The following is a 15,392-nucleotide window of genomic DNA, read 5'->3' on the forward strand; positions in this document are numbered from 1 at the left end:
ACTGTGCCTGGCAAAGCCAGGATGCAGTCCTAAAATCAAATCAGAATACCTGGTGGGTGACATTCTTTATAGCTACATGACTTGCAACTATGGTTCTGGGCTATTACAGAGATACTCTGTCTCTTGCAAAGAGTCTTCACTGTTCACAGAAAAGCCAACATGGAACAGAAGGAAGTCACCTGGGGCTTACCCGACTTAAATACTATTCCAAAGCAGCATATTTTTCTGCAGTTTTAAAATACAAATATATACCATTCTTAATTTTTTTAATCTTCTATTCTTAAAATTAAATTATTAGGAATATATGCATTGATATATAAATAATGTACAGGAAACAATGACTTTTCCTTCAATATCTACATTTTTTTTATTTTGAAGTTACAATTTAATTTATAAATATGCACCGTAAATACATATAGAATAACTATTTCAAGGCTGATGTATTACTAGCTTCAGTTATAATCACGCAATATAATTTAGATTGCCAAATGGACAAATCTTATTAATTTGAGTAATCATTTCTGCAGGCATATTTGTGTACATATGTTTACACATGATTGTTTTATTAATAACTATCAATAAATTAAAATAAAGTTCAAAATATTTAAGTAATAAAATGTTAAAATAATTATGCTATGCCAAAACATTTGATGATGATGATGATGATGATGATGATTATAAAACTTATTCATAAAACATGAAACTCAGTCAACTGAACACTCAAATTGACTGGCACTAATGGTTGACACGGGTTGCTGCCAGCATCCTAGGTATCAACCAGGTATCTCCTTAAAATGTAAGATGTTCCGAGTAGCGCAGTTTTTTGTAGCTTTGCTGGAGGAAGCTGCAATTTCTTGATGTGTTTTGTAAAGTTTTTGAACATAGTTCCCAGTGCACCGCTGACAATGGGTATCACTGTTACGCATTTCATCCATAATCGTGCAGTTTCGATGGCCAGGTCGCGGTATTTCATAATTTTTTCCAGTTCTTTTTCTTCGACTCTGGCATCTCCTGGTACAGCGATATCAATCAGCTGTATGCTTCGGTTCTCTACAACTGTGATATCTGGCGTGTTGTGTTCCAAATAGCGATCTGTCTGTATTCTGAAGTCCCACAAGATCTTCACCCTCTCATTCCCCAACAACTTTTTCCACCCTATGTTCCCACAGCTTTTCAGACACAGGCAAGTCATATTTTTTACACAATGCCCAGTGGATTAGTTTAGCAACTTGGTCATGTCTAGCTTTGTAATCAGTTTGTGCGATTTTGCTGCACTCTCATATTAAATGTGAAAGAGTTTCAGCTTAGTTGTTGCAAAGTCGGCAATTTGGATTGTCAGTAGATTTTTGTATCTTTGTTTTCATGGCATTAGTTTGTAGTGCTTGTTCTTGAGCAGCCAGTATTAAGCCTTCCGTTTCTTTCTTGATGGTTCCCATCCTAAGCCATGCCCATGTCAAGTTTTTATCACATTTTCCTTCAATGTTTTTCAAATGTTGTCCATGCAAGGCTTTGGTTTTCCACCTATTTAATCTATCATCCAGCCGTTTTTCCTTATATTCTGCCTTTGTTTCTGTTATTTTGATAATGCTCTCTGTTTTCACAGCCTGCAGCAATTTTTCTGTACTTTGATTCACATAGTCATTCAAACTTCGTTTTCTTCTTCTACAGTTTGGTGGATTTGCAGTAGTCCTCTGCCCCCTATTATTCTTGGCAGGTACAATCTGTTCATGTCACTTCATGGATGTAGAGCATGGTGCATGTTCAAAAGTTTAGCCCACAATACTGCATTCTAACCATTACACAACCACCACAATACAACCCATGGCTTCATATTATTGTAAATCTATACTGACTTACTGGGTTTAACAAGGACAAAGAATTGGAACTTTTTGTATTTGAAACTGTCACATTTAAGTGAAAAAAGAAAAAAAAGAATTCCAAAATAAAAACATGCAAAATATCTCAGCATTGTTGACTTACTATCACACCGCTACTGCTTTGTCTTCTTTCTCCCCCATTGACCTTTTTATAGAAAATGCCTCCTGGATTAAATTGAGTACTCCAAATAATAATTTCCCCTTGATAATAGAGATCCATTCCAGTTATTCTTGAGTTATGTTCAATATGAGTAATCTGTTGATGAACATCACTGTAGTTGAATGGATATACAAAACCCAGGATATCAGTGTCATTAGCAATGTAGAGAACTTGATCTTCAGAGCCTGGAAATTATTGTAATGAAATACAAAAATAAAGTAAATTTCAACTATTAAAAGGAAAGGCAATTCATTTATTTTAATGTTTTATATATGCTTTCTATATTTTTGAGTAAATTATAAATTTCAAATAGACTAATTTGAAGAGGAATACTCTTAGACAACACTGTTGGATTCTTCTTTCCAGAGAAGCAGCTAGAAAAAAAGTTTAATTTCAGATGACCTGCGAGATTTTCCTAAGACATTTATTTGATGCCAATTTTTTTTCCCAGATACCAGGCACTATATGTTATTTTGAGGCAATTTTTTAAAAAGGTCAGTAGCTTTAAGTAAATGGCTGCTTGTTTTGTATCTTAAAGTTCCTCTCTTTCATTTATGTAAATTGCTGTGGAATATTTACTAATGAAGGGTGCTGTGAAATATTTTAAGAATAAATAATGGAAAGTACATGGCAGTTGTACAGTTTTATTATCTAAAATTGCAAATTTTATGTGTAAATATTAGTAATCCAATGACGTTTCCATTACAGTCGAAATGTATGTGAAAGCAGAAATAAAAGGAAACTTGTTGATTCCTCACCAGGGGATATATCTTAGTCATTTTAAAGAATTTCAGTAATATTACCAATATTTCAAACAGAATGTATATGTCTCTAGAATCAAAGTATTAGTGTATTTAAGGAAAGGATTGGGATTCTGATTAACCATTCTGAGAAACAGCTATTTCTATTCACAGAAAATAGTCTATTACAATCAATGGAGGCTCCCACTGACAAGCGAATCATATGGTTTGAATCAAGAACTACAAACAAATTACTTTTTAATTTATTGCTTTCAATAATTGAATGAGTATAATAAATGCAAGATTTAATATATATTAACAAAATTCAGATGCATAAGCAATTCTTCTTCTTAAAACAGAAACAGCAAAATTACATTATATGATTTTAAGGCTTTCAATCTCAAATAGGAACCTGATGAAAAACTTTCTCTGTGTGCTCCTTTTTTGAGCATGCACACACAGGACATACCAATAAAGTTTAATAATGCTTTGTCTTTCCTCCTCAGTCCCAGACAAGTATGCCATGCGGTGAAACAATGCATTATCATAGTCAGAACAATAGTAGATCTGTTCACATTTTCTATCATATGCAGGACTGTGAAAAATTTCAAATCAGATTATAAAAGAGATGGTTTGTCATCAAAATTACCATGCTGCTTTGTTTCAATTAAGGGGTAGAAACAGAAGAAAAATACCTTTTCATCAAGTTCTGTTGTATGTTTATTTACAATGCCATTGTGCACAAAAGAGTCATGATTGCTGTGTGCACCAATATCATGAATTCTTTTGTCAGCTTACCTTTTGCAATGCAGCTACTGTTTTTCTCTTTATAGTTCTTTTCACAAGTACATTTATATGACCCTTTTACATTGATACAGAGCTGGGAGCAGATGCCAAATATTAGACATTCATTGATATCTAGAAAAGAAAATTCTTTATTATTTGTTTCAAGTTATACATAAGCTGCTGCGAAAAGATGGGACGGATGGTATTAAAATTTGGAAACAAATTTAACATAGTTCAAAACAATCCATAAACAATATTTTAGTAGTATAAAGCACTGATAGAAAAAATTACAGCCAAACAGCCATTTCTGTAAAGCATCATTAAACTCTGAAGTCCTATACTTAATTGAGCCAAGGCTATGGCCCTGGGTCTGCTCATTTCTAGAATGCAACCCTTTACATGTAGTACAAAGCCTGGGATACCCTCTATCTAATATAAACTGTGCAAGCCTGGGTTAATGTATCATAGTCATAGACATCCATACGAACCAATGCATTTTTATAATGCTGAAAGCAGTATTGCATGTCATGATGCAAGCTACATTTTTTCTGTGTGACATCGTACCCCACTGGTGCTGCTTTTCCCCCTTTTAATATTCCACTGCTGATCATAGGCATAAATACAATCTGCAGGCTTTTGTCTTTGATCCATGTACAATCAGCAAAACATTTCAGCATTTTCAAATTTCCTGAATTCTATCTAGCTGAATCTTCATTTTAACAGTCACCATAAGCATGAACACAAATTATAAATATTCCATAAGACATCAAGGGCATTTTTGATATAGACTGGTAAATTCATGTGAAATGAATCCAGAAATTCTCAGATTTGAAATGTTCATATTTCAAAGTACAGTACATATAAAAAAGAGCAGTGCATATTTGGAAAAACAGTTCTTCTTTTTCCAGACTTCTGTGTTTAAGGAGCTATTGTGTTATAATTAATATAACTCTTAAAACAGTCATACTTTTATTCGGAGTTGTATTTCTACTGATTTAAGGTGCTTTAGGAGGAACATTTTTCCCAGAAATAACAAAACCAGCTAAATTCTTGCTGCTATTTAAAAAATGCTCATTATATTTTGACTGCTTAACTTTCAGGATAATTTTTTTAAAAACCCTGTAATTCCAGTTGCCACAAATGAAATGACTTCCTTTATACTTTAACTGTTATTAAAATCAAACTTCTAACATCACATAGTAATGTTATGAAACATTTTTAGAATGTTTCAAAGCAGCGCTTCAGAAATACCTTCACATTGCCAGTTTCTCCTATTCCTCTGAAATCCTGGCTTACATTGACAGAAAATTGATGTTTTGGTTTTATTACAATATGCATCATCACCACAAGGATTCACATTATTTTCACAGTTGTATTCAGTCAAACCTAAGAACAAACATAAATTTAAGTTTGCAAAATAAAACTTTTTAACATTTTTATACTAACTATGAACAATCACGATTCTGTCTACAAGCAAAATTTAGTACACAAAGACATAATATTTCAAAATTTTATTTTAACAGAAGTTATTTTTATACGGCCTTAAGAAAAACCAGAGTATCACAGAACTTATTGTGGTTGAAACAAGCTTGGAACTATTTCAGCTCTGACTCCATGTTTCAACAGTTTGGAGGATCAGCATGTCTCTTGAATCCCCTCCCTATTATTCCAAATTAGAAGTTTCTGAATGACTCAGTTAATGCAACATGTTAAGCCAGTAAGCATAGGCGATGGAGTAGTACTTTTACCACAGTGTGTAACAATAGCTTATTATAGATTAACCTACTTTAACCATGATCCACCATCACATCCAAATGTGGAATAATGCCTAATTTATGATTAAGCAATTATCACTTTTTCAGGTGAACAAGAAGGTGGTCCTGCAGTGTCTCTAGTGTTCCTATTTTGCTTTTCAACTCTCTGGGGGGAATTAGTTGATAAAACAAGAAAGAAGCTGGGAAAAGATTAATCTTCTTTCAATTTCTATGTGTTAGCTCCAGGTTTTAGAGTTTCTAAACAGAAACAAAGAAGGTTGTTTGGGGGTTCTGGGTAAAAGGAAATAAGACTTTCAAAATAGGAGTGTTTGTGATTTCATTGCCTCTAGGAAGGACTTTATTGGATGGATTTCTTAACTTATGTTTGACACTAAATCTGTTAAACTGGGTTAGAGAGTAAGGAAGATGACCTCAATGGAGATATGCTGGAAGTTAGTTAGTGTTTTATTTTTAATGTTTTTTTTTAAAAATGTGTATGTCTGCATGTATATAGATATTAAAATAAATTGAGAGAGGAATACAAGGAATATCTACAAGGAATCTATTTTTAAATATGATTCAGACCATATATTCAGCCCCGACTACAAATCCAAAGAGATCTGAACCAAAATGAATTGGATGTTGGAAATGAACTGTAAAAATTCAAATCTACACATTTTTATTGGATGGTTGGCTTTTCTGTGTATCAGATGTAATAAGTTAAATTTAATATAATAATTGGTTTCCCACTACATACTAAAGTGTATAAAATATGTAAAGGAGATAGCCAGCAGAATCTCAAATATAATGACTTTGCATATTGGAGAGGTTACTGAGGGGGTTGGAGAGCTTGCTGATGAGAGCCCTCAGCCAGGCCCCTCCCACCTGGTCGCGACGCAGACCCAGCTGTGTGAGCCTGACAGCATGGATGAAGATGATCCACAGCTGGCCCTGTTCAAGGACGCCCGACGCAGGAGGCAGTCAATCAGGAGTAAACAGAGGAAGGCAATGGGGCACCTCGGAAGGAGGCAGAGAGAAGCCATGCCCTGAACTGTATAAAAGGGGAATGTGTGGGAGGGCTGGTTTCCTGAAGGCAACCGCTTGAATAGCTCCTGTTTCATGGTTCGTGTCTTGTTCTGTTTGCTTTTGTATCCATAAATTTGGCAGGCTTAGTTCCAGCCTCTTGCCTTCTTGTAAAAGGGGTTGTCCCTGCCTTTTCTGCAGGGCCGGTAGGAGGCTGGTACAGAACAGTTAGATCTATCATAAAATAACTGTTGCTTAGTTTGTACTGTTCACATTGACACAAAATTAAGATCGATTAGATTATTCAGATTATTCAGATTCTATTCTGTATTTTTTTCCTGTCCCTCTCTTAATCAAACTTACTTGTTTTACAGCCTTGTTCATCTGAACCATCTCCACAGTCATCAAACTGATCACATTCTAGTGCCATAGGTATGCACTTCTTATTACTACAAGCAAACTCATTCTTTTTACAAGGTCTGGCTTTATATGTAGTTTTGTCTGCAAAAAGACACATGGGGGCAGTCAACTGTTTTCAGCCTTTGATATTATTGTTTGATATTATTCATAAAATAAATGCAAAAGGTTTTACAGAATGCTGTTTCCTGGACATGTAGGTGCCTGCTGTGTAGAAGTCATAAAATAATAAAGGCTTTCTATCGCTCCTGGGGCAGAGAATATGAGGCCCCAGATCTCAATATTACAATTGCATAAAGGAGAAATACATTGCTCACAGAGTGATGTCTGCTCTATTCATAAATTCAAGACAATAACAAGCCAGCAAAAGGGTACTGAACAGGGAGAATGCACATTCGCAGGTAGGGAGCAGGATCACTATTATAGATGCTTTTCACATACTGTAAAGACAATACTCATCTGAAGTAGGGTCCTGCCACCATATCAGTTTAAAGCAACTGAATGTCAAATGAAAGAAATAACAAAAAAAGGTGGAGGAATGTATTTTCCTTATCATAGAGAAAAATGGCCTATGTGGCCACCAGGAATTGAAAACAACTTAATGGCACATAATCAGTCAAACACACTTACTTTCCAATCTCTTGATGTGGAGAAAAAGAATAAGTTCTAGATGTTTGGGATGGCTAGATACATGACTGTCCATGGGGGATGAATTAGAAAATGTGTATGTTGACGTCATCAGTCAAATGTCATAATTTATATGTCATTAAATAATGGCAGCATTTGCCTGATGACATCATCAAGTCTGTTTAGTCATTTTGGAGTTATTCAGATTTGATGGTCAAACTGATTTTATACAATATTTTGCTGGCCTCAGCATGAACAATACTTTCTAAAATAAATAGTTAGGAGTTCACCCTATTGAGCAAAAGCTTTCAGTCCAATTAATGTTCTTTCAATAAAAAAAGAACAACCTACAACAAAATTAAGCAAGATCAGAAGCACAATATTGAACTGATAGCTAGGTTTCTGAAGAGCCATTTGGATACCACTTACTGCTGTGAATACCAGTATGACTCCTATTCTAGAAATACAAATGAGCGCTATTACTTTACACCTATAGTATGTGAGAGCTACCAAAGGAGAATTTATTGTTCTTATTGTACAACCATTACCCTAGAATGAATTCTGCCACTCAAGCCATCTTTAGAGATCTGTGAGTTATTGTCTCAGTTAATTATCATGTTTCCCCGAAAATAAGACCTGGTCTTATTTATTTTTTTTGCCCCAAAAAGAGGCACCAGGCCTTATTTTTTTTGGGGGGGGGATCTTTTTCACTCACCTTGCAGTGGTGGCACTGACAGCCCTGCCCAGCTGGACCACTTCATCTGAGGCCGAAGGAGCAGCTTTATTCTGCAGCTGAGAATGGAGCTCAGGCCTGCATTTTGCCATCAGATGCCTTTCCAGAAGGCCTGTGCAGCTGAGAACCAAGCTATGGATCTCGGCTGCACAGGCCTTCCGGAAAGGCCTCTGACAGCAAAATGCAGGCCCGAGCTCCATCCTCAGACGCAGAATGAAGCTTCTCTTTTGGCTGCAGAAGAAGTGGGCCGGTGAGCCAAGTATCAATCCATGGGAGGCCTGGCTGCAATGGTAAGCTCCACCCCCACCTCAGTTTGATTTTTAGGCATGCGCCTTGGCCCAAAACTAGTGCTTATTTTTGGGGTAGGGTTTATATTAGGCCCACCCTCAAAAAATCAAGCTAGGAGTTATTGTCAGGGTAGGTCTTACTTTTGGAGAAAACACAATAAGACAAGCAAGTTTCCTCCCCCCCCACCCCCCAAAAAGACTGTTTTTTTCTTGATTGTAAAATTAAGATTATTTACCACAATGATCTTCATCTGAATCATCACCACAGTCATCAATCCCATTACAAATTTGCTCACGTCTCAAACAAACATGATTATTTCTGCATCGGTATGGCCTGGTTGGAGGGCATGGAAAATTGACTGTGAAAAAATCCAAAATGTGTATTATTTCGTTCTGCAGAGAATACGTCTTTTACACTTTTTTTTTGCTTTCATCAAACAGGGAAAATGTAATTAAATTGTTGGATATACTTTCTCCTTAATATCACTTGTAACTGAATGTTAATAATTTCGACTAGATAAGAGAAAATATGCTGGAAAGTTCTTTCAGTTATGTTCCTCCTGAGTCATAAAGAGAAACTCTCTTTGAACATATTGAGTATCTTCACAAAATGTTGCCTACTTCAAATGTAATGTATACAACATGTAATCTCAAGACATAAATATTCTTCTCATACAAATTAAAGACAAAGGAAAAGAACAGCAGCACTTAAGAAGAAGAAAAAACTACAGAGAATTTGTGATCGAATATTTCATTGTTTATGCTTTTGTGGGCTGCAGGCCACAAACTTACGACATATTTCAGGAAATTCATCCGAGTTATCTCCACAATCATCTTCTCCATCACAAACCCAAAAATGGAGTTTACAGAGTGAATTGTTGCAAAGGAATTCATCTGCTCTACATATGTTCCTCCCTGAAAATACAGAATAACAAAACTAAAATATGTACATCTTAAAAATATTTATTTTTAAGTTTATATATGTTGGGATCCCACAAGACAAAGTAGATTTCTGTGATTTTATATCTTGCCTCAAATAGCTGCTTTGAATAAAATTTAAGACTGATAACGAAGAATAGTAGCATATTCTTCTCCAGTGGAAGATAGATGTTTATGGGAAAATAAGAAGCTAACAATCAAGACATGTATGCTCATGTACTCTTTCAACCAAATACCCCAGCAACTGGTACCAAACAGCCTTTTATCCCTACAGCCTGAATACTTCTATTTTTTTTTAATATTAAAGAAAATCGCTTTGAGAAAATTCATTGGGACAAACAGGTCAATCCCTCCTCCATCATGACATAGAGGTCCTCCCTATTTTCAGAAAGCTGCTATCTAGTAAATTTAATGAATCTATAAATTTGATTGTGCATTCCAAAACTATTAGCTATCTATGCTTTCCTAATACAAGTATTTCCTAATACTTTTTACTTTTTCATTGCCATCTGCTCTAAGCAATATAAATTTTATATGACCTGACATGAAAGGAAATTTGATCAAAGGAAAATGCAATTTTTAGCTGATTTTCTCCCTAAATCTCCTGATATAAGTATCTTCTTGTAGATATGTAAATTTACCAAGAAAATATTACTAACGGGAAAATATAATCAAATACATGAAATTAGTCACTGATCTACAGTTGCTGTCGGCCTGCTGGTCATGGCTGTAGTTGATTGCAGTTGAATTGTAAAACCTGGTACATTTTTTTAAGTTTCACAAATATGGATACTGATCTTATTGCATTTTAAAAACACATTTTGAATCGAAAGAAACTAGAATAACGTTTATTTACTGCTCCCAAACTTTGCTTAATTTCTGTCAGTGAAAGCAATTACCATTAAGAATAATAAAATTAGGAAGTGGCAAGCATTCCTATAAGAGATACTAGTGGGTAAGCTATTGGGTAAAATTTAAGATCAATCCTTTGACTAAAAAAACTGCTTTTTTTTCTTCTACTTGGAACAATACCTTTTTCTTAAAAGTTGCATCTACCCAGGATCCTCTAGATATATGAGGGTTAATAGATTGAAGGCATCTAAAGAAGATCATATGATCTGTACTTATGAATTATTGTTAAGGCAATGGATTGTAGCCAAGCTAACATTTATTAGCAAAACTGCATCTGCAAACTATTCTTCTTACCTTCCCTCTCTATTATATCTCCATTTTCAAAAAAAAAAAAAATCAAAGCAAAAGTTCCTAATTTTTGCTTTATGCAATTCAACCATAAATGAAGGTTCTGCAATCTGATACTTGTCTCTTCCTTTAAAGTTATTGATGGCAAAGAAATAAATTGCAGAGGTTATTTAATTCATCTTGCCTTTATTAGTTTTATAAATAACTCAATATATCCAACACACCTTCTTCCTAATGTTTTCCCTACAATAACAACCTTGTGAGGTGGGTTGGGCTGAGAGAAAGTGACTGGCCCAAAGTCTCCCAATCAGCTTTCATGCCTAATGCAGGATTAGAACTCAGTTTCCTGGTTTCTAATCTGGTGCCTTGACCAAATTGGCTCTCCATACATTAAAAATAGTGCCCAAAATTTAGGATAGGATAGGATAGGATAGGATAGGATAGGATAGGATAGGATAGGATAGGATCCTTATTGTCACTTTAAATATACACTAATTAGCATACATTAAAATGAAATTTCATTGCATTCAGCTTTCAAAAAATACCATTATTCATATACCCACCTACACACACATGTATGACACAGAGAAATATCAGTCTAGTTCGGGTATATACATATTCATGGTGGGGGGAAAAGAATCCTGCAAATTTACAAACAGATGGCATAAGGAACAAAGCTGTTACAGAATCTAGTAGTTTTGCTATAACCAATAGAGACTGTGAAGTGGACATGTAAGGTCTTTTAACAATGCTTCAAATTCTAAGCACATAGTGCTTATAAGCAGTATTCTGAATAATGGGAAGCAAACTTCATATAAACCTCTCTCCTGTCCTTACAACTCTTTGTATGGACCTTCTGTCTGAGGCACTGCTACCACCAAAACAAACAGTGATGCAGTTTGTTAAAATGCTCTCAACCATGCCTCTGTAAAAAGTATCCAGGACAGAAGGAGAAAGATGTGTTGTCCTCATCCAATACAAGAAATACAAGTGGTTTGCACACTTCACTAAAGACAATGTATGACAAGTCCAAGTCAGATTGCTAGTTACCTGCACACCCAGGTACTTAATATTATTGACCACATCCACAAATGCAGCCTTGATACGAAGTTGAATGTGACTATGCCGACTCTTTCTAAAATCAACAATGATATCCTTTGTTTTATTAGCATTCAAAACCAGGTTATTTTTATTGCACCAGTCCACCAAAGTCTTCATCTCCTCCCTATAAGAATCTTCATTATTATCCTGGATAAGACCCACCACTGCCATGTCATCCGCATACTTCACAGTATAATTCATAGCAGACTTAGCACAGCAGTCATGGGTCATCAAGGTGAACAACAACGGATTCAAAACACAGCCCTGTGGGCAACCCATACTAAAAAAGATGGAATTTTTCTTCCAACTTGCACAAACTGGGACCTATCAATAAGGAAGTCAAGTATCCAGTTACATAACGAAGTATTAAAACCTAATAGGCCCAGTTTGTTCACCAAATGCTGAGGAATTATTGTGTTGAATGCCGAATTAAGATCAATAAACAGCATTCACACATGAGTATTCTTCTCCTCCATGTGCGCCAAACTAAGATGAAGCACACAAGAAAGTGTATCATCTATTGAGAGGTTCTTCCGATAAGCAAACTGTAATGAGTTAAATGTAGGGGGAAGGCATGAAACAATATAGTCCTTTACAAATCTATCAAAACATTTCATGATAATGGAAGTGAGTGCAACTGGAGGGTAATCATTAAGGCATGTAATTCTAGACTTTTGGGGGACCGGTACAATGATTGCAGTCTTAAAACATGATGGAACCATGATCTGATGCAAAAAAATATTGAAGAGGCCAGCTGGTCAGCAAACTCCTTAAGTACTTGCCCAGGGATATTATCAGGACTGCAGCCTTTCACATGTTGACTTTCCACAAGATCTTCCAAACAGTAGTTGTATCAAAGTTAAGCATCTGGTCATCCGGAAAGGGGACAGCCTTTCTTGCTGAAATGTTAATTGATGCCTCAAACCATCCCAAAAGTATGTTTAGCTTATTTAGAAAATCCGTGTCATTCTTACATGTCAGGGAAGCTGCTTTATAAATGTAATTACCAAATGTTTATTTTTTTACAGTTCCATGTCAATATGTCTTAATGTTCCACTGCTAAATTCTATAACATTTGGAACAAAACTACTCGCATTTTGGAAGATAAGAAACAAATATAAAGGAGTAGAAGAGAAACAGCAAAAGGAAAATGCAAGCATATGTGGAAAGCCATAAACATAAAATTGAACATCACATAGAAGCTTTACCTATGCTAAATGTAGCATTTTTTCTTTTATAAAAAACTGATTCTGTAAATATATACAATTAATTTATTCTTGGAAATTTGGGAAAAGGCAAATACAGTAAAACTTTCCTTCATATACATTTTATTCTGAACCTGAACATTTCAAATCTGCAATAAATGTATTTTACTGTATTTCTAAAATTTTGTCTTAAACATGTGTTCAATGCATATCTGCTATTGCTGGTGTGCTTTATTATGATAAAGCTTTTTATTTTCATTACCCCTAGTATCAGGCACATTAACATACTGTTTTAATATTGCTATTTATAGTATCAGGCTACGGAAAAGCTAAATATGAAAAATGTATGCCCTTCATATAATTTGTCAGTTGAAATTAACATAATCAACAATAAATTCTATCTAGACACCTATAGAAATATATTTTTGAAAAAAACCCATTTATTTCATTTTTAGATCAAAGATATTAAATCTTGTTAGCTATTATAGTAAAAATCCAAAACCAATTTCCTTTATTAAATGCAGTATGCATAAATAATGCAAATGCAGTGTTATGTATTGGGCTCAATTGTAATACCATGTGGTTAGATGGAGCAGCTAACGGCTCTCCAGCAACCCAGACTCCAGGTCTCCAGTGCTGCTATTGGCTGTCCCTAGGTGACAATGGTTGCTTTAAACCTATTGGCTGCTGCCTAGGGTCTAGGCTATAAATTGCTGCTAATTGCAGCCCAATTCTCAGTTCAGATTCTGCAAGCAATAAACCATGAGTTTTCCTGAACTCATTTGCCTCATCTTCTTTCCTGAGCCAAGAACTTGCGACATAACACTGGCAACAAAGGTGGGATCCTGCTTCCCAAAAAGAGCTGAAGTCCACTAGGGGAGAGGTAGCTCATGCCTGGAGGGAAAAGGCACTCCCCCCCCCTACGGTCGGCTAGCAACCTTGTGCTCAGTGGATTCACTTCCTGGGCCTTGGGAAACAGGATAAAAAACCACAGGAACCAGCTGAAGACAGAATGCCGAAGGTCAGAAGACTTTGCAAATTCGACGTCAAGCACCCAGAGGGATGGCCTTCCTACTTGTCCCAGGTAGAAAACTACCTCCGGGCAAACCAAATTGCTAAAGATGGGCTGAAGGCCACAACGCTGCTCTACGTGTGCGGCCCAGCTACCTTCGACTTGGCCGAAAACCTCTTTGCTCCAACACTGCTAGAATCGATTTCCTACACAGACCTCAAGAAAAAGCTGGCCAAACATTTTCAGCCCAAGATGTCAGAAATAGCCTGGTGCTTCACATTTGATCACCGAGTGCAGCAACCCGGCAAATCTGCATCAGAATTCATCACGGCCTTGAGACAGGCCACATGACTTTGTAAATTTTCAAACTTAGAAGAGCGACTGTGAGACCGGCTCATCTGCGGCCTGGGACACTCCAACAGAGACTTTTTGCCAGACCGAACTTAATATTTTGGAAGATAAGAAACAGACCGAACTTAATATTCTCAGAAGCTCAAGATGAAGTTATGGCAGACGAAGCTGCCGGCGGTGCAGTCCAAATGGTCCAGCCCGCCAAGACAATGAAACACAAAGACACAGTCCACCATGAGGACGCCAAACACTTAGAGGAATCCTCGGAGGAAGAAGATCCTGAAGTCAACAAGCTTGACAAGCAAACCGATGGACAACACCGCAACAGCAAACAGCAAGAGAACACTTACAAGACAGTTTTCTTACCTAGAAGTAAAAGGTGCGGCGACAGCTATTTTTGCACCGATTGCAGATTCCAGTCAGCCATGTGCAGGGCCTGTAGCAAGACAGGCCACATCGCAGTGGTTTGCAGAGCTCACCAGAGGGACCAGCCACCCAAATACCAGTCGGAAGAGCCGACCAGGAGAGGTACTGTGGCCCAGGGTACATTTAGTGTGTGGTTTTGCAGAAGCCGTAGAAGCATGTGCCGCACTGGGGCCCGACGCCCTTTCAAATCTAAACTCAAACTGCTGGTAGAGCTACAAGGAGTCCCATGTAAAATGGAGTTGGACTCTGGCTCTGCTGTCTCCATTATTTCCCAGGACACCTTCAATTTTGTGTGCAGGCACAGTAACAAATGGGCCAAGCTGAGGCCCTCAGATATAATCTTAACTGACTTTCAAAATGCTCAAAGGGAGAAGCCACCTTGACTGTAAAAATTAAGGGGTTTTTTGGGCACCTGGTTGTCATAGTAGTAGCAGGCCAGAGAACGAGTCTCATTGGACTCAATTGGTTTGATGCCTTAGGCATTCTGATTACTGGTATCAACTGGACACAAGCTGCAAACCTTTCGTCAGTTTGCGAGGACTTTGCAGATGTTTTTGATTCAGCCCTAGGAACATACACAGGCTCGCTTATCTCATTCAAGCTAGACCCCAACGTAGTTCCCATCAGGGTTAAGCCACGAAGGGTCCCTTTTGCCCTCAAACATAAAATTGACTCAGAAATAGACAAGCTTGTAGAACAGGGCATTTTACAACCAGTTGATGGTGGGGAGTGGGAAACTCCTATAGTCACCCCA

General features: G+C 36.7%; 1 protein-coding gene across 1 annotated transcript in view; it reads right to left on the reverse strand.

The window, feature by feature from the left end:
- LRP1B (LDL receptor related protein 1B) overlaps positions 1 to 15,392 on the reverse strand; it is a gene marked incomplete at both ends in the record, with an annotated part of 936,568 nt that overhangs the window by 43,308 nt on the left and 877,868 nt on the right. Inside the window, 6 exon segments of the mRNA XM_083348746.1 lie at positions 1,981 to 2,222; positions 3,576 to 3,695; positions 4,815 to 4,949; positions 6,704 to 6,841; positions 8,641 to 8,763; positions 9,197 to 9,319. Coding sequence (XP_083204872.1) covers positions 1,981 to 2,222; positions 3,576 to 3,695; positions 4,815 to 4,949; positions 6,704 to 6,841; positions 8,641 to 8,763; positions 9,197 to 9,319 — 881 coding nt within the window.

Source organism: Vipera ursinii (genome assembly GCF_947247035.1).
Source record: "Vipera ursinii genome assembly, chromosome: 1".
NCBI lineage: Eukaryota > Metazoa > Chordata > Lepidosauria > Squamata > Viperidae > Vipera > Vipera ursinii.